The following is a 17,939-nucleotide window of genomic DNA, read 5'->3' on the forward strand; positions in this document are numbered from 1 at the left end:
TGCTTCTTGTCTGTCTTACAGCTTTCTGCAGTCAGTTTGTGCAGCGAATTACTGTTGCACAAATCTGTGTCACCAGTGTTTTGTTTAATTCTTTCTAACTGAATCTCTGCTCTATCGTGAAATGTTTAAGTCTAAAAGACAGATCCTTCCCTTCCTCCAAGCTAGAAGAAATGTGGCACTCATAACCTGAGATGAACTCCTTTAAGAATGAAATCATCATCATGAAACGTCAGTGTCATACTGAACAAAGACTTTTGTATCAAAAGTCTCGTCTTTATTTTGTAGGAATGAAGCTCTGAATGTTACCAGATCTCTTCCTAAGCACTTCATTTTGGGATAGCCAGACTGATAAGCAAATGGTTACATCATCATTTTTCTGGATGCACTGCAGTTAGTGGGATTGGAAGAGTAACACAAGGGTTGTTTACCTGACAGGGGTACTTCTGAAATCCTTACTGAAGACCCAACTATCTATTCACCTTGAATAGCTGAAAACTGCCACTTACTGCAACTACTAAGAAGTTGTGAACATTCATATTTCTAAATCTTTGTCATGGAAAGCTTTTAAAGATTGCTAGCTAAAAATACACAAGTTCTAAATACCATTGCTGAACTCAGCACTGCACTGTTTCCTTTCCTGTTACAGCCATAGATAGGTAGGAATAATTCATTTTCCTGGCAGTGATAAATGCAAGTTGTTCCATTTTTTCTTTGCAATTTCCCATTATTGTTGAACAATATTTCCTTTGGCTACCATACTTTTTTCATTTCTTTCATTCTGGTATTTTATTGAAAGAATAAATTTTAAGCTTTTTCCTTCCAGAAGAGAAAAGCAAGGTGTCTGCCTTGTGGGTTTTTTTACACAGTTTCAGGATATTTATTAATTGCTTGCTAGAACATTTCTAGATTTAGAGATTTTTCTGGTGCTTGAGCTGATAGAGCTGTTGCAGTGTATTCCTGTTTGTGCCTGAATTTAGTAGTTGTAAGGCTAGGGACAGGAGAATAAATGATTCTAGAAAACCTAGTCATTAAATACTTTGTTAACTGGAGAGCTGATTTTCAAAGCCTTAGAAAGCTGTTCCAGTTCAAGAGTGGCATAATATTACTGAATGTGCCTGTGTGCGTGTCCAAGTTTACCCACAGAAATGTGCCCAGCTGAAATTCAGGCAGCATTCCAAATTCATTAAGAAAGCTATTAGGGTAGCATTGGATCTGGTGTGAGCTTATAATTAAATTTTGTCCTAGAATTTTCCAGTCTCATGATGTTAACTGTCTTAACAGATATAAGTTAAAACACTAGATACAAATTTAACAGATACCTTGGTAAATCAACAATTAAAAAATTATTTTGCAAGTATTGTCCTAGCTTAAAATTTGATGATGGATAAAGAGGAATTGCTTGGGGAAGAACATTCTTGTGGCCTTTTTTGGTGGGAATCCTGTTGATTTCTTGCATTCTTTAGGGGGAATGGACAGCTAATGTTTATGATCCTTTTTTATTCCTAACCTGTGCAGGAGAAAATCACACTTAAAATCTTGAGTTTCACTAGATGGCAGCATCTTGGTGTTTCAAAATGAAACTCCGTTCGTATATGGAAACTTATCAGTTAGACTACAACTCCCAACAAGCACAGCAAAACAGATAAGCGTAAAACTTCCTTTTTACAAAGGTCAGTAAACCTAACAAGCTGGTTGAGATCTTTTGGTGAGTGACTATACTAATCTTTATTCTTAAAAGTTTCATAGACTTAGTGTGTCAAATATTAAAAATGATTGTTAGATTAAAAAAAGTATAGTGCATTTTTGCTTCCAAAATTATATGGTGATTCAAGGAGGTACTTCGATCCATTTTTTTTCTACTGGAAAATATGTATGTAACAGCAAAGAACATGAATTTCTGCCTCGAGTGGGCACACAACACCAGACTTTTGGGATACTGGGGACTTTTGCCAAAATGAATATTTTTTTTCCCAGAATTTTATATTTCAGGAGGTGTGTTTTGCAAAGCTTGGTGCGTTAGAGAGACAGTGCCACCTAGTCACGTGCACAGTGTCCTTTCCCTCGGTTTAGCTTGGTAATTTTCACCTGCTAACACAGGCCCAGGCTCATGTAATGTGAAATAGCCTCCATCAGAGGCATCCTAAGAGACACTGCTTTACTAGCCAGCCTGTAAAACGATTTTAAGGTATTGTTCTTTCTCCTTGCTAGAAAGGTGCATTTTAGTTATAGCTTGGGTAGTGGACTGTTTTGGTGGTTTGTCTTTCTTAGTTAGTTTCATTTTGAGGTTGGTTTTTGTACATTCTTCCCTCTGGTTATAGGGGGAAAAACTTACAACTTCAGTGCATTGAAACAGGCAGGCATTTCAGTGTCTCAAAACACAATCTGGAAGTCAGTCCAATCTTAATTCAAATGAGATGATGTTTTTATATTAGGGTGGAAATAATTTTTTAGTCTAACAGTTTAAAAATAAGTTTGTTGAATCTGTAACTTTTAGAGAAACATGCTACTTTTGCCCCAGATTTTGTTGGGAAAAACTGACCAGAAATCCTATCTGCTTTCTCAGAAAAATCAGAAATTAATAGTCTGGTTTGAGATGTAGGACACTAAACTCAACTAACAAAGCACAGGATAGATTTGAGCATCTCCAGGTGCTAGCATTGGCTGCTAACCTAGGGGAAATTGTGGGTCTGCATCTAACTTCTGAATGAAGTACTCAGCATGTTGGGTTTATGCACGTATTTTAAAAACTTAAGGTTCTTGGGAAACCTTTCTACATTCATAGCTAAACAGAGAAACTTTGTTCTGTGATTTTTAAAAGTGTAGAAATGTTTGCTTGTTGGGAACTCAGTTAACAAAACCAGATCGCACTGGGATACGGTGACCTTAGGTAGTTTTTTGAAACGTTCTATTCAGTAATTTAGGCCTTGAATAAACAAAAAGCCTACTAGGGACTTTTTGAACCCATAGGAGCGCAAAGGATGGCATTTGCTTTTGCTTGTTTGCAACTTTATGTGCTATGTTGGTTTTTTTAAAACATAATACTGCATTTGAAAGCATATGTCTAGGCAAAAAAGAGGACCTCACTTTGCCTTTTGGCTGATACACCATAAGCAACGTGGAACCTCCTAGGAGAAGAATATTATTTGCATTGTCAAACACTAGAAAAATAAATCCTGTTATTCCCCTACACCTTGCCCTGAGTATGCTCGGTAGTTCTCAGAGGTCGAACTGTGATAAAGATGAGAGGACAGCTTCATTTCCCTTTACCCCCTCACCTTGTGCAGCTGGGAATCTGCTGTGCTGGAAGATTGCTAAAACGATTCAGAGCACACAAAGGCCAGGTCTTGGACATGATGGAAGGAAAAGACATTTTGCAGTGCCCTACAGGGTAATGTGCAGATTTTATTGCCATTTGGGAAGCTAAGTCTGCAGTTTGAGAGGAATAGAAAAAGAGACCTGCTTTCTAAGAAGACAATGGGCAGTGGAGATTACAACCCATTTTACTTCTCTTCTGACTCAGCACCTAATCAGAATGCTTTGACTTGATAGCAGAGGTGCTCTGAATTATGTTTGGTTTTTGGAATACGCTTGTATCTGATTCCCTGGAAGTGATGTTAGCTCACTTTGTTAGATTGTGACACTTTCTGTCTGCACAGGTCAGCAGTATGGGTCGGCTCGATGGGAAGGTAATACTGCTCTCTGCAGCAGCACAAGGGATTGGGCGAGCCACTGCTATCGTAAGTTGGAAAAATATTTTTCCTCTGTACCTAAGCTAGGTCTCTAATGCTAAAGTGCCCAACATCATCTGCACCAAACAAGTTTTTGAATTAGTAAACTACAGATTAAGCCAGACCTACTTATTGGGAAAAATCAGGGAACGATGTAGTTACTGCAGTGCGTTAGGGAAGCTGTTTGCAGTTTTAACTTCTGAAAGTCTTAAGCACAGAGTGGTGATAAACAATGTGGGCAGGATTTAAGAGCAGTTGCAACTACTTTTAACAATACATGGTAGTGCTGTCTGTGCCTTTTAATCCAATGTCTCTGCTGCTTTTTTCTGGGAGAAGATAAGGATATAGCGAAGGTTTCCTGTTGATAAGGCTGGACACTGCAAAGATCCCCCGTAGTAAAGCCAAGATGTTTCAGCTCTGCTGGTAGTTGATGTAACTAATTCCACACGATGAAGAGCACAGCTACAAGGCAACTGTGAGAAAAACCTTTCAAAAATATTTAATTACTCTTAAAACAGGATTAAAATGTGGTTTTTTTTGTTTTGTTTTTTAGTTTTGGTTAACACCTAATTTCTTTTGACTAGTTCTGCTCCTGTTGCTTCCTTTTTCCATAGGAGACAGAAACTATAGAGTTATTTCAGTACCATCGTAATAGTTGTCCCCAGGGTGTTTGGTAATTGATGTCTGTTACTTCCTCACATGCCCAGAATGAGAAGAGAAGGGGGAGATTAGCTGCCTTCAGTCAACTTTTATATTAAGCCAAAAGGGAAATGCAAAGAAAGCAGACTTTTTGCTAAAATCTAGCATATTTAAATATGAACTACATTTCTTACTGTATTCTTCAGGCTTTTGCTAAAGAAGGAGCCAAAGTCATTGCTACAGACATCAATAAGTCTAAGCTGCAAGAGCTGGAGAAATACCCAGGTAAACGATCTACTGTAGGCATTAGTTCAAACCTTGCAAGTTTTGTTGTAGGTTGGCCAAAATATAACTTAGGGGTAGGGCAAACTTCAAAAGGCCAGGAAGAAAATGGAAAACATGGAGACTAATTCTCTAGTTACTATCATTACTTTATTCTGTGGTGTGGAATGGCAGAGGTGACGTGTAAAATGCCGCAATATCAGGATTGATTTTAGACAGAATATTCTAGGAGTGTGGAGTAACTTTGTGTGTTTCTTCTGTCACAGAAGCAGTAGATTACCTCTTCCCAGAATGGTGTATTACCTTTTTTGAGTTGCCAGGCTGACTGTCAGGCTGAAAAAGCTTGGAATGTTTTACTCTGATCACAAGAACTAATACACAGCTATACAAGCAGATTTAGTGTTTTGCATGTCCATGGTCCATACTTAGCAAGGAACACATCAAAAGAATAGCTTTCTAGCAGGAATTGGTACGTCTTCAGAAACAAATCCCACCAATACAAGATGAGCTTATTTTATTTGTACAAATGCTCAGGCCTGAAGGTTGCACAGGAACGTATTTCAGGGAGAATGGTTTCAACACCTGTATTTCTCTATTATTAGAGACACATGAGTGTGGGATACTATTTAAAAAGAAAAATCAGTCTTGAAAGAAAAAATAAGGCGTAGGTATATCTCACGACTGAAAATGCTTCCAGCTTAATTCGATGAAAGGAAATGATCGTTAAGCTTTACCAATTCCTATTAGAGTGTGACAGTAAAATCCATGAAACTACTTCTCTTTCACACAGCGTTAAGTGAACATCGCTCTCCTTTGACAAGAGTTCACTGCAAGCAGTTCCGTTGCAGTTCTTTAAGAACTTTGGGACTTTCCAGGTTTATTCTGTTTAGGGAAGTGTTACAGTTTGAACTGTGCTTTGTTTTCCATCTGCTAGTGTGTTCAGAAGGAAAAAGATAATTTTTTCATATACTTTTGGCCATTTCTATCTTTTTGATATATTAATTAAACTCTCATTCACTGAGGCTTGGCACATTGTGCTCTTTGAATTTTTTCCAGAAGATGTAATTCCACTGTTCATCACCAGCCTGTAGTGTTACTAATTACATCATACACAAATATTTTCAAAAGTGTCTGTATCATTTAATTAAGCATGTTCATGGACTTGTCAGTTTGCTTCAAAAGACCCAAGTGTAAGGTTGGATGAGAGATCCAGAGGCTATTAAGTCCTACTTTTTGCACAAAGCAGGTCTAATTAAAGCAGTTTGCCCGGAGCCAAGTTAGGAATATCTCCAGAGATGGAAATTCCATGACCTCTGTAGGCTGCTGTTTCCCGTGTGACTACACTGATGGTTTTAAAGTAATAATCTTTAAGAATAACAAAAATCCCACACCGCTCTTCGCATTTGGTCAGACTTTCCAATTTTTCTGTTGCCTTTAATCCTTCTACTGCGGGCCTCTGAGAACTCCGGCTCCATCTTCTCTACAGCCTCATAGTAGGTAGTTTTAGGCTTCTATTTGACAACGCCTTACTTAGCTGCTTGTGACTGAACTGTGTATAAAAAGAAAATGTTTTGGGGCACAGGTGTCCTGTGTTAGACACCCCTTAGTCCTAGATGCAGGATGAGCCATGGCAAGGCTGTGGCAAGTATGATCTACAGCAAGTCTTAGTGCCCTGGAGCCTAATTTTAGCCACTGTTGGAGTACACTCCAGTGCTCCTCTTTTTACACTCATTTGGGTTTCCTGTGGGTGGGAAGCTTTATTAGAGGAAGGTACACAGCAGGGAGCGAGGTTGCAGCCAGGCTGTATCAAAAAGCATGCTGAATTCTGTAGAAATGATTCAGCCTTGACGTTGGGTTAGAGAAGCTAGTTGTACTAGATTACTGGAAACTATTTAACATAAAATGAGGTGAAATGTAGACACGTAGACATTGTATCACGTCATGTTACAGCTCATCTGGATGTGGAGTTCATTTACTGTGCTCTTTTCACTTCTGTCCAGGGGGTGGCACTGCTGTGGTAGGCCCTGAAGCAGTTCTGTTAAAGGGGCTGATTCTATTGAAAACTGTTGGCAGGAGTAGCACCTGTCCCTGTTTTGTAGTAATTAGATTTCTCAGTCTTTCAAATATATACTTTTGTTTTGTTTAGAGAAGTTTACTTTTTTGCTATTATCAGTGGCTATCTTGAAGGTACGGCATAGGCACAGCCAGTGCTACGAGCACTGATGGTGACAGCTGTCAGAGGCTGTAATAAGCAGGAGATTATAGTGAAAAGCAGCAAGTTTCTAAGCATTTTTTGATGATAAATAATTACAAAAGTATAAGCATCATAAATTTGAACTAGTCTTCACGATAGAAGCCATCCACTTGCTACACTTTCTCTTAATTTCTATTGTCATAGTTATATCATCTCAGGTTGTCTATGGCTTATGTGAAACCATTTTTCCTCATTAATTAAATAATAAGTTGATTCATAGTATCCTCAACTACATATGGATAGATGGTATGTAATGTGATTGTGAGACATGTAACTAATTCTAAGTAACTATTCTTTAGTAGGGGGCATGAGAGCTTGTTATGATTATACAGGCTCTGTAATTCAAGTGGAATGGCACAGTGGAATTCAAATTTATTGGAAATGATTTTTATGGTAAATTGCATTAATTCATCTGCTTGTGTGATGCTGTATTGTAATTGAATCAGTTGATCTATTTTTAATTCCTTTCTGAAATGTTAAGAAGCAAGCCGTGCTGTCCATTGCTGTCCTGATTTAAGCATTACACTAATTAATCATTAAGTGCAACTCTCGCTCAGTGAGTCTCCGTGTTTTGGCTCAGCATTGACAGGGGACTGTTCCTGGCAAGCCATTGACTTGAGTGGGAGGTGCAGTGTCCTCGGCACTTCAGAAAAACAAACTGCTGATCCTTAGCCAAATACCATGAAACTAAAACCATGTTTTTCCAGGCATTCAAATACGGGTTCTGGATGTCACCCAAAGGGAGCAGATAGAAAATCTGGCCAAGGAGATTGGAAGGATAGATGTCCTCTGTAATATTGCAGGGTAACCAACTTCTATTTGATCCTACTTCTTTTTCCAGTTTTTCCTGTCCTCCTGAACTACTTTCTTTTACCTAATGCTTGTTGTTGTTGTTGTAATGTGTTTAGTATCTTTAACATAAATGTACATGTGTTTTCATTAAACTCAGCTTTTTGTGTGCAGCAATGTTACCCAGGCCAAAGTAGAATGGCTGTGGAACTTGTTAGAGTTTTCCCTGCTCTGTGGATGCCCTATACTACTGGCTTTCACTTTCCTGGTAAACCACCAATTGCACCAATGCTTTTTTAATGTATTTGGTTTTTAATTTCCCTACTGGCAAATATTTCTTTGCATATTGAGGGAAAAACACTGTTGCTGTCTTTTTTCAGAAGAGCTCTTGTTCCTGCTTTTCAAGATTGCAAGGGTATAACAAAATAACAATGGAAAAATGTGGATTAAAAAGCCACAGAAATGTAAATCCCAGATAGCAATCTGCTTCATCCACTTATTCCAGGTTTGTTCATCATGGAACCATTCTGGAGTGTGAGGAGCAAGACTGGAACTTCACTATGAACCTCAATGTTCGCAGCATGTATCTAATGATCAAGACATTCCTTCCAATGGTAAGCCTTCATCGCTTGTGATGCTTAGTCTCTGCTGCATTGCATTTAAGTGTGATAGGTCTAAGTTGTTGCCACTGTAACAGCTTGGGATTTGAGACAGAAAATGCAAGTATGCAGCTTTAGATAGGGAAGGCCCTTAAATTATTGTATTCCTGTACTCTAAAGCATTGTCTGTAATGTACAAAACCCATCTAAAAATATTATAGAGAAGGTTAATTCAGGACTTTTCCTATGTAATTTACAACTAAAATCCTTCAAATACAGAGCATAATACTATCCTACTGTGTTGTACTACAACACACAGCTGCACGTTGTATAATAATACCACAGCTAAAAATATCTATAAATAACATACATTAACATAGACTTTCTGCAACCACAGAAATCTCATGGAGCAATTACGTGCCACTGATGAATACATGTTCATTATATGGCAACAACAGTTCAATTAGACAATTGAGCAGCTTGAGGACAAGGACTGTTTGTGAAGTAATAGCTCTGTTCTAGACTACAGAAACTTCTGGGCTGAATAAGGTGGTTTGTATTCCTCCTGTAAAAACAAAGGCTAGAAGTGGTAGCTGTGACCATGACTGGATGACTACTACTTTTTTCAGTGTTATTCCAGTCCTTGTTTTTCATAGCCAATCTTCATTTTCAAAGGTTCCTTGCAACAACTTTAGGCATCTGAGGTTCTGTGATGCCTAAAAAGTTTATAACTTAGCTACAATTCAAAGATGCTAGAGAGCTGTGCCTTACTCTTCTCCAAAGCAAGAAGAGTTTGGAGGGGATCAGTGAATTGCTACGTTGGCAGATGGGATGAGACAGATGCCCGTGTAGGGTGACTTACTGTGGTGACAAAGATGGCAAGGTGGATAGTACGTACCTTAAGAACTACCACCAACATACCAGCTCATAGCAATGAGTATTTGTCACAAAGCATTCAACTTCAGATCAGTGATCCCTCACTGTAAAAGTTATCGAGGGGGATGTTTCATATGAAGAGCACATCATGTTGCATGTGGGGATTCACGTCACAGAGTATTGATCAGGAGCATTTTACAAAGGTAAGCAATCATTTTGGATTCACTTGGAAAGGTGGCTTCACCTTAACTGACTGAATAGCTATGCTGGGATTATACAGAACAACCTATAGTCAGGGTTGTGCTGTTGGTTTATTTTGTTTTTTAAAGTCTTTGTCACTCTCTCGTACCATGCAAGTTGGAACAAGATAAATAACAGTAATGTCATTTTAATAATTCTATCAACTAGGTAGGAGGTAAATCCTAGGGGCAGGCAAGCAGCAGGAATGTTACACCTTGTCCTCAGGCTGGTTTCTCTTGATTTTATTTTAGGTGCACAAATTCCTTGGTGCTCCACAACAGAGGTGATGCTAGTCCTTTCACGTTTTAGGAGCTTTGTAGGTATATTGAGAAAGAACAAAATCCTCCTCTGTTGTCATTGTCATCTTCATTCCTGAAATGGTTTAGGAGAACTTAGTGTGAATTTCAGAATTTGCTTTACTACTTCAGTCAACAGATCAAAAAGATGAGTGCATGTTCATGCCACTGACGCTCTGTTATCTGGCGTATCAGTTGCATATCAGTAGGGCTGATAGTTCTGCTGGTTGCTATGGGCTGTTCTGCTGGGCCTGCAGATGTAAACTTGTTTGTGTTTGAATGACATAAGTATTCTTTTTGCAGATGATTAAACAGAAATCTGGAAATATTATAAACATGTCTTCTGTGGCATCCAGCATTAAAGGTCAGTAGCTTTCTAGAGAAATTCATGTATAAATCTTTCACAGTCTTAAAGTGTCCTGTTGACAATCCCGTCCTGTAAGAATTTGCATATCCATTTTTGAGAAAGGTTTGATAAGGCTGTATGTAGTGAGTGCCCTTGATATCGATCCTTTGTGCGTATGCCTGATGAAGCATGCTGTAGTTAAATTGTGTACAATAGTAACTCCTCATTCAACATGCGGAATGGGACATTCTTGGTGAACAAATCAAAGCTTTGCTGTAAAAGGAGGTGAATGATCTATAGATACTTTGTTGTAGATAAGTTTTTGTGATCAAAACAGAGGATTACAGGAACAGAGGGCCTCCTAAACATTTACTATGGGATTGGACCTGATGCTCGAGTTACTTCTATTAAGGGCAAGTTGCTTCTATTCTGGTTGCCTAGGTGTTTGATTCTTGCTTTCAAATGACCCAATGTAAAGACCCTAATGCTTGGTGGTTTTGGTTTTTTTTGTGTGTGTGTGTGTGTGTTTTTCTGGTATGTAGTATTCCTCAGGGCAGTTGAAATGGGCAAATCTGACTCACTAATCACATATGAGGGGGAGAGAAGTGATGTTGCAACTGCACAGCAGTATTATGAAAAGAAAGACTTCAGTCTTCCTAAGAACAGGAATAATAATTTGAGATGACAAGTATAACAACTAAACAAAAAAGCTAAAAAGCTACCAATTAACCTGTGGAGGGTAAAAAAAACGATGGGAATGAAAAATAAATATTGTGCTGGTCAGCGTTTAAAGGACTTTACCAATCCTGTGGTAGGAATGCAGTAAAAATAAAAAGTGAATATGTTGACTCTTAAACATACACAAAAACATAGACATAAAGCTCCAGAAACACCAAAGTCCTGGCCTTTGAGCTTTTGAACCTGTTATGAAAGTGTTGTAGAATTCTTTCTACCTGTAAGGAATAAGTAAAAAGTAATTACTTTCAGTGATACCTTGCTACATATGTTCTTAAGAGAAACAATGATGTGGCAATTACATAAGCACTATAGCCATGCTTCCAAAGAAAAACTGTCAGTGATTAACAGTGATGGGTCTCTACTCTTCATAAACATTTGTTTGCTTGCTTTCTTTGTTACTTTTTCTATACTACTCCCCAGATTCGTACTATTGAAGAATACTGTGCTTTATTCTGGTGTATACCTGAGCAGAATTCTGGCAGCCAGCATTCTACTTAGCCTGTCCTCATGGAGAGAGTGGGCTACAGGAAATGCTGGAGTCCAGAAGCAGATGCATATTGAATAAACTTCTCTTTTTTTTCTTTTTTTCTTTTTTTTTTCTTTTTTTGTGCTGCCTTCACACTGACCTTCTGTTAGGAGTTGTGAACAGATTTGTATATAGTACTTCAAAGGCAGCAGTTATTGGTCTAACAAAGTCTGTGGCTGCTGATTTCATTGAACAAGGCATCAGATGCAACTGCGTATGTCCTGGTAAGTATTCTTGCAGTATTTTGTAAACATGAGCAGATGCTAAAAGACACGTGGCCTGATTTAGTTTGACATCATTAACAAGAAATGACTTGCAAGTGACAACTAAAGTTACAAGGAATCAAAAACAACAAAAAGGCAACTTTCTCCCCACCCCACCCCCCAAAAAAAAAATAAAAAAATAATAATTAAAAAAAAAAAACACCAGAACATAGAATCATATCAGAGTCGTAGAATGGTTTGGGTTGGAAGGGATCTTAAAGATCATCTAACTCCAACCCCCTGCCATAGGCAGGGATGCCAAGGCAGAGATGCCATACTTGAAACATTTCTGAGATTTAAAAATAGAATAGCTATTACTTAATATAAACAGCATGTTTAACTTAAGTCTGTTAGCCCAGCACATGCACATTATGCATGTGTTACACAGTATTTGGGTGTTTATTGTTAAAGCTATTGTCCTAAAGTTAGAAGCGGGCGAGGCCTAGCCATCAGGCTAGCCATCGTTCAACCATCTGGAAAGAGCTGAATCTAATTTTCAAGTCTTGTATTTTATTGAGATATAGGCTTCTAGGCTATGTTGATGATTTTGTAGTCTTTCTCCTGAATCACGTTATTACTAAGTTATACATCAGTGTTATGACATATAAATGGAACTCATGAACTGCATTTTTTATTATGACTGCTGATGAAGTTGAGCTTTAATATTGAATTTAATTTTTTTGCATAGGAACTGTTGACACACCATCTTTACAGGAAAGAATCCAAGCCCAGCCTAACCCGGAACAGGTGAGAAAGCAATTTATTATTTTGATCATGTACATACATATGTTTCTCTTCTTTTTTTCTTTTTTTCTTTTTTTTTTTTAAGAAGGCAGCACTTCTGCCCAAATTCAAAAATACTTTGTATTTCAGAACACCAATGGTAACATAACACTAGCATTGTCTTTAATAATCTGGTCAGTTTGTTCTGAGGATGGGAGTATTAAAAAGCATTGGAAGGACATTTCAAGTGAGTGCAGAGGGTCTGTCACTGGTTACAATATCTACTGCAAAAGTAGATGATGTTTACTTCTTTGCTATATGGCAGCCATGAACCAGTGCAAAACAACAACAGAAAGGGCATTCTGGCCAGTGTGTTTAAAAATGAATCGGGTTCCTTGATCATACTAACTAGATAATTGTGAGCCTTCTTTTGAAGGGCCCGGGAATATCTACCACCAAAAGAAGAATGGCTTCAGTGGCTTTATTCTGGAACTAGAGGTTTAGGTCCAGTTGAATGTTTTTCAACATAAAATTCGTACCACTGTGAGCCTTCTTTTTTCTAGCATAACCCCCCTACCCAGTATACTAAAAGTTAAAATGTATGGCCTGTTTCCAATATTGCTTTGTACATGTCACACACTAATTGGGTTAAAATAATTTTTATATTTGTGGTATATGAAATGGTCTTGTATGTCTAGGCATTGAAAGATTTTCTAGCCAGACAGAAGACTGGTAGGATGGCTACCGCTGAAGAAGTGGCTCATCTCTTTGTGTACTTGGCCTCTGATGAAGTAAGTATGGGATGACACAATTTCCTTCACAATCCTGTGCTTCTGTGCTACCTCACAATAGAGAGAACATGTTTTAAGAGGATTTATATTGTCTTCAAGCTAAATTGTTCCAATATACGTGTGTGTGTGTGTGTGTGTGTATAAACAAACGAAAAAACCCTTGTCCATCTTTTATTGATACAAAAAGTACCCTGAATTTTGACAGGGATTGTTAAGGCATTATGTACTTGGTACGATAACGAGGTTGTTTTCATGCCATCTGAGCAATATCATAGTGAGTGATAGGAAAAATGGGCTTGTCTGCTCTTGCAAGTTGCTTTGTTTGCGTGGCAGCTAGATGATGTTTTAAGGAGGTAAAATTAATACACTCATCGTCTGCTTGTATTATGCAAGAGAAAATATTTGTGTAGACCCACCAGTGATTTTAGCTAAATGGTCTAATGCTCAGACTGCCACTTTGGCATAAGGAAAACAACAGAGTCACTGAAGTTTTAGACCACGCTTTTAATGATCACTGCAAATAGCATTAATTTTAAAGCACTTATTTCACATCAAGCTTATTTCAGGTGCTATAAATTTATTATGGATCTAAAACTGGACTGGATTCCACTGGACTTGTCCAGCAGTCTTACTGAGCATAACAGAATGCTTTAATGTAATTAATTCAGACTTAATATTTCTATCTATCAGTAATCTGTTTCTGTAAAGCTACCAACCTTTTCCAGTCTGATCATGGGTTTTCAACCATGTGTAATTAATTCCAGTTTTGTAATATATTCCATTATATTTCTGTACTGATATAGAGAATAAAGTACCAACTCAGTTCTTTACCTCATTTTTCTGCACCATCTCAATTTTCATCTAGCTCCCCTTGTAATTATTGGCTGACCTAGTCACATTCTGCTCAGCTGAATGGAACTAACAATATCATAGTGTAAGATATTATTCCTGCAGGTAAAATCTGTGAAGTCTAGCTTATGTGATTTTGCACATCCAGGATGTATTTTCATCTTAATGCCTCTAATACTATTTTTGCTACACTCCTCTGAGTTAATCAGAAGGATTCCATTTCTAAGTTTGTTTATATTGTATTTATCCAGACCTCTTTGTAATACAGGCAACAGAAAAGTCTTTGTATGAGAAGAAAGTATTTTGAGTTTTAAAAAAAGTGTTTCCTTATACTTAACAGCTGTAAAAAATATATATATATATAATGAAAATTTGTTACCTTTTATGTAATTTCAGTCTGCCTACATGACTGGCAACGAACTCATCATTGATGGAGGATGGAGCTTGTGATCAACTCTACCTGCAGATGGAGACTTATGCTATTAAAGGCAAGAAGTGAGGATCATGTTTCTCAGTTAAGAGTTTGCAAAGATTTAAATCACTCACATGATGTCATCCATACAAATTTGGTGCATTTTTATGGTTGTGATCTCTTTCTAGATTGATCTTACAGATTCACTTTTCTCTAAATGGTGAAACATTGGAGTAAAACATACTTCATGTTGCTTCTTTTTATGGTAACTCCTGGAGCATGAGCAGGATTTTAGCCTTTCAGATATCAAAGTGCAAAGAATATTATTTAAGATACAAAATATAAGTCTTATTTTAAGCAAATTTAAATTAAAGAAATTAAATACTACCCTTATTCTCAGTCTGCAAAATATTTGGAGGTTAAACATTCACGATTAGACTTCCTACCAGCATTAGCAGGCTATCCAGAGAAAACAGACTACTTTTAAACCAGCTGTACAATTATTGAACTAAGTATGGTTCAAACAACAGAAGAAGGCAGAAATAATAGCATGTTTGAATCATTCTGTAACTGTTGATAGATGCGTCTATATTAGAGAGCATACTAGTTCTTGCAAACTATATGTTAAAGTCCATCCTGCTTTGCAGATTGTGTATTTTTCTGTTCTCTGTAATGACTGTGATCTGTGTGATCTGTGTTGAATTGTTGAAAAGAATCTGTCCCAAGTCTGACAGCACTTAGAAATTCAAAGTGGAAGGTGCAAGATGGTCAGGGACAATGTAGATACATAGTATATGGGCACAAGAAATTCCTGCGCATACAGTAAAGTCGGTGTACATGCACAGCTGATTTGTGCAACTGCAATATCTATTTTCCACATACTGGGGAAGTTAGGCTGTTGGAATCTGGAAAAATAGTAAATCATAGCCCAAAATACAGAACAACAGATTGCAATTAGAAGCAGTATAACTAGCAGCCTTGTATAGTTTCAGAGGTTTGGGGTTTTTTGTTCAAGCATACAAAGATTATAGACACTGTCTTCATGAAGTAGAAATGATGCAGATGAACCCGCTGTAATAGCTGTTAAAAGGCTAAGGCTTATGGCACGTAAAGAGCGTAGAAAATCATAGGTAGTTTTGCAATCAGTATGAAAATTAGTGTATTTGCTAGTACCAAAGAGGTTGTACTAGGAGAATGACATGACCATTAATGTCATTAATAGTATCGATTAATCCTAAAATTGTCTTGGAATTCTTCACTGCGTCTTTTCTGTCTGCATTGTACAGAAAGTACTGTGCAATGATGTCACTCTGGTAGGAGTGTATACATAGAGAAGTATTCTGAAAAAGACAGATGGATCTTTATGAATACGTTTGACTTCTGGCAAGCAAAAGGAGTGGATTTTACCACTCTGTCCACAGCCAATATATTCCCCTTCCAAAAGGATACACTAATGAATGTACCAATACTGGACAAATATTGACGGCTCTGTAGACTAGGTGCTAGGCTTAGATAATCTATTGGTGAATTCTCAAATACCAATATCGGTCTTGCTAAAACACAGACTAAGTTTCTACAAGAGTCTGTGTTGATATTTTTATTGTGGTAGCACACTGAAGCTTTGATTATAAATCAGAAATCTATTGTGGTAAAGGCTCATACTCTGGAGAGGGGGGAAAAATCACAACCCAAAGATTTAAGGCAACGGATTGGAATTCCAAAGCTTTTTGGTATGCTAACATACCATTAAAATTTACATGAACGACATGGGCTGACTTCCTATAAATATGGCTATGTTAAGAAATTGAACATAGCTCTATGAATCTAGTTTGTGAATGAAGCTGTATGCAATTTCATATTTCTTTCATATCTATGAAATTGGTATAAATATGGGGGGAATAAATGAGTGTGATTGGTCAGTAATCAGAAATCATGGGGGAAAATGTATTCTATTTTATGCATTTTTCTGTAACAATGACTGCCATGTTTTTAAGTGATTGCTTAAGTTTTTCAATATTTGCTGAAGCATTAATACAGATTGATTTCAAAGATGTGGAACATGTCTGGTTAACATCAGGCTTCTTGTTTGTAAAAGCTATGTTACTTACAATTTTAAAATGAGAAAGCATTGTGGAGGCTGGCTTCCTCAGACTTGTTATGGGTTTAACTCTTAGCGTTAATCATGGTTGGAACATTCTGATCTGTGTAGTTTGTTCATGGGATTTTGGGCATGTTCTCTAGTGTTTCAATAAAGTGACCCAGCAGCCAAGCAGGATAAAGTTGAGGCAAAAATCCAAAGTTATCCAAAACAGCTCCACCGATGCTCACTGGCGTAAATTAAAATGCTGAAAGTTCAGGCCAACAGGATACAGTTTCAGTGTTTTCAGAGCTTAATACGAAGGCCAAAGTTGTTGTCCTGTAGTTGGTACAGAAGGCTTACCTTGGAAAGAATCTCCCTGCTGCAGCAGGTCAGGAAACTTGCACTGTCCATTTTGAAAACAGAATGATGAATTTGAGAGAAACTTCAACATACTTATTGCATAGAGAACTTTATTAGTAATCATTTCTAAGCTCTTTGGTGATTGGCATACACCAGTGCTACTCAAATGTTTTTTTGATAAAGCACACCTGCAAGAAAAGGAGAAGCCATCCACGTATTATATTACAGTAAAAGCACAGAGAGATGCATTTTTCAGTGAAGCTGGTTGTCAAAAACAAACACAATAACAAAAAAAAAGCATATTTCTGTCTCTTGCTTTGTTAGCAGAGCATGTGTTGCATTTCAGAATTTGAGCTGTTCACACATCCATATATTTTCGTGGATGTCTAGGGGGCATGTCCATGTCATGGATTGTCTAGGAGGCTTTTTCTCCAGAATTGTCAAAGGAGAATGTTTTTAAATACCCCTGTGACTTCTTAATTCCCTGGTCTGTTTTTATGGAAGTGGGTTATCTCATTTCGTCTCCTGTCACCCCAGTGATGACATGAAGAGGAGTTTGACTCTTCAGATTTTAGGGCAAGCTCTTCTCTTGGGGAGGGTTTAAGAGATGTCCCACCTTCTGAGTGTTTCTGGGAAATTTAATCTGACCAAAAAACAGCTTTTTTTTTTTTTCCTTCAGATTTGCAGTGGCTTTTGCTCTGTGTAATGCTACAAGGAGCAAAGTAGCAACACGTTGCACTTGAATCTGCTTTCACATGCTCCTCCCAGCGCGGCTTGCAAAATGAGATTGCGAGAGAAGGTCTGTCTTATCCCCCGGGGTACTTACAGCTGAGGTGGGCACGCTCGATTCTTTGAGAAGCAGCAGTATTTTCACGGGAGCACCACAGATGTGCAAACGCTTTCATTTTCTTGCCTGCCCCAGTGCGGTTCCTCCCAGGTGCTGTGGGCTCGGGGCTGATCCATTGCCCAAACACCCCCGACACCTGCCTGCCAGCCCAGCCCCTCCCCTGCCCCGGGGGACCGCTATCTACAGCGCCGGGAGATAAGGTGGCATCTGGGAAGCCTTTGTGGGTCCCCCCGAGCTGCAGACTGAGGGCCTTGCTGCCTCCTCTTGTGAAGCTGCGGAGGAGGGACTGCGCTGGACTAGC

General features: G+C 38.1%; 1 protein-coding gene and 1 long non-coding RNA gene across 4 annotated transcripts; one reads left to right on the forward strand and one right to left on the reverse strand.

Annotated features, from left to right (window-relative positions):
- The first annotated feature begins 1,640 nt into the window (after positions 1-1,640).
- BDH2 (3-hydroxybutyrate dehydrogenase 2) lies at positions 1,641-17,609 on the forward strand. Of its 3 annotated transcripts, none has more exons than XM_083835577.1 (11): positions 1,641-1,705; positions 3,657-3,737; positions 4,574-4,652; positions 7,611-7,707; positions 8,198-8,306; positions 10,007-10,067; positions 11,424-11,537; positions 12,265-12,323; positions 12,998-13,090; positions 14,336-14,434; positions 17,471-17,609. In XM_083835577.1, the coding sequence occupies exons 2-10, from the start codon at positions 3,666-3,668 to the stop codon at positions 14,387-14,389; spliced, it is 738 nt and encodes a 245-aa protein (XP_083691703.1). In that variant the 5' UTR covers positions 1,641-1,705; positions 3,657-3,665; the 3' UTR covers positions 14,390-14,434; positions 17,471-17,609. The 3 variants fall into 3 exon arrangements, with proteins under 3 accessions (XP_083691703.1, XP_083691704.1, XP_083691702.1); XM_083835578.1 differs by having other exon boundaries at positions 14,336-14,427; positions 17,471-17,608; XM_083835576.1 differs by lacking the exon at positions 17,471-17,609 and having other exon boundaries at positions 14,336-16,406.
- LOC310899332 lies at positions 15,955-17,736 on the reverse strand. Its single transcript, XR_014584215.1, has 2 exons — positions 17,618-17,736; positions 15,955-16,979 (listed from the first exon to the last, which is right to left on the reverse strand). It is a non-coding gene; the product is annotated as an uncharacterized lncRNA (long non-coding RNA).
- Positions 17,737-17,939: the final 203 nt, after the last annotated feature.

This window comes from Anser anser, assembly GCF_964211835.1.
Source record: "Anser anser genome assembly, chromosome: 4".
Classification (NCBI taxonomy): domain Eukaryota; kingdom Metazoa; phylum Chordata; class Aves; order Anseriformes; family Anatidae; genus Anser; species Anser anser.

Excerpts from the sequence above, each read along its gene's own strand:
- BDH2 (XM_083835577.1), top strand. The coding sequence starts at position 3,666 with ATGGGTCGGCTCGATGGGAAGGTAATACTGCTCTCTGCAGCAGCACAA. Across the intron at positions 7,708-8,197 it reads GTCCTCTGTAATATTGCAGG|GTTTGTTCATCATGGAACCA; the intron begins GTAACCAACTTC and ends CACTTATTCCAG. Across the intron at positions 11,538-12,264 it reads ATGCAACTGCGTATGTCCTG|GAACTGTTGACACACCATCT; the intron begins GTAAGTATTCTT and ends TTTTTTGCATAG.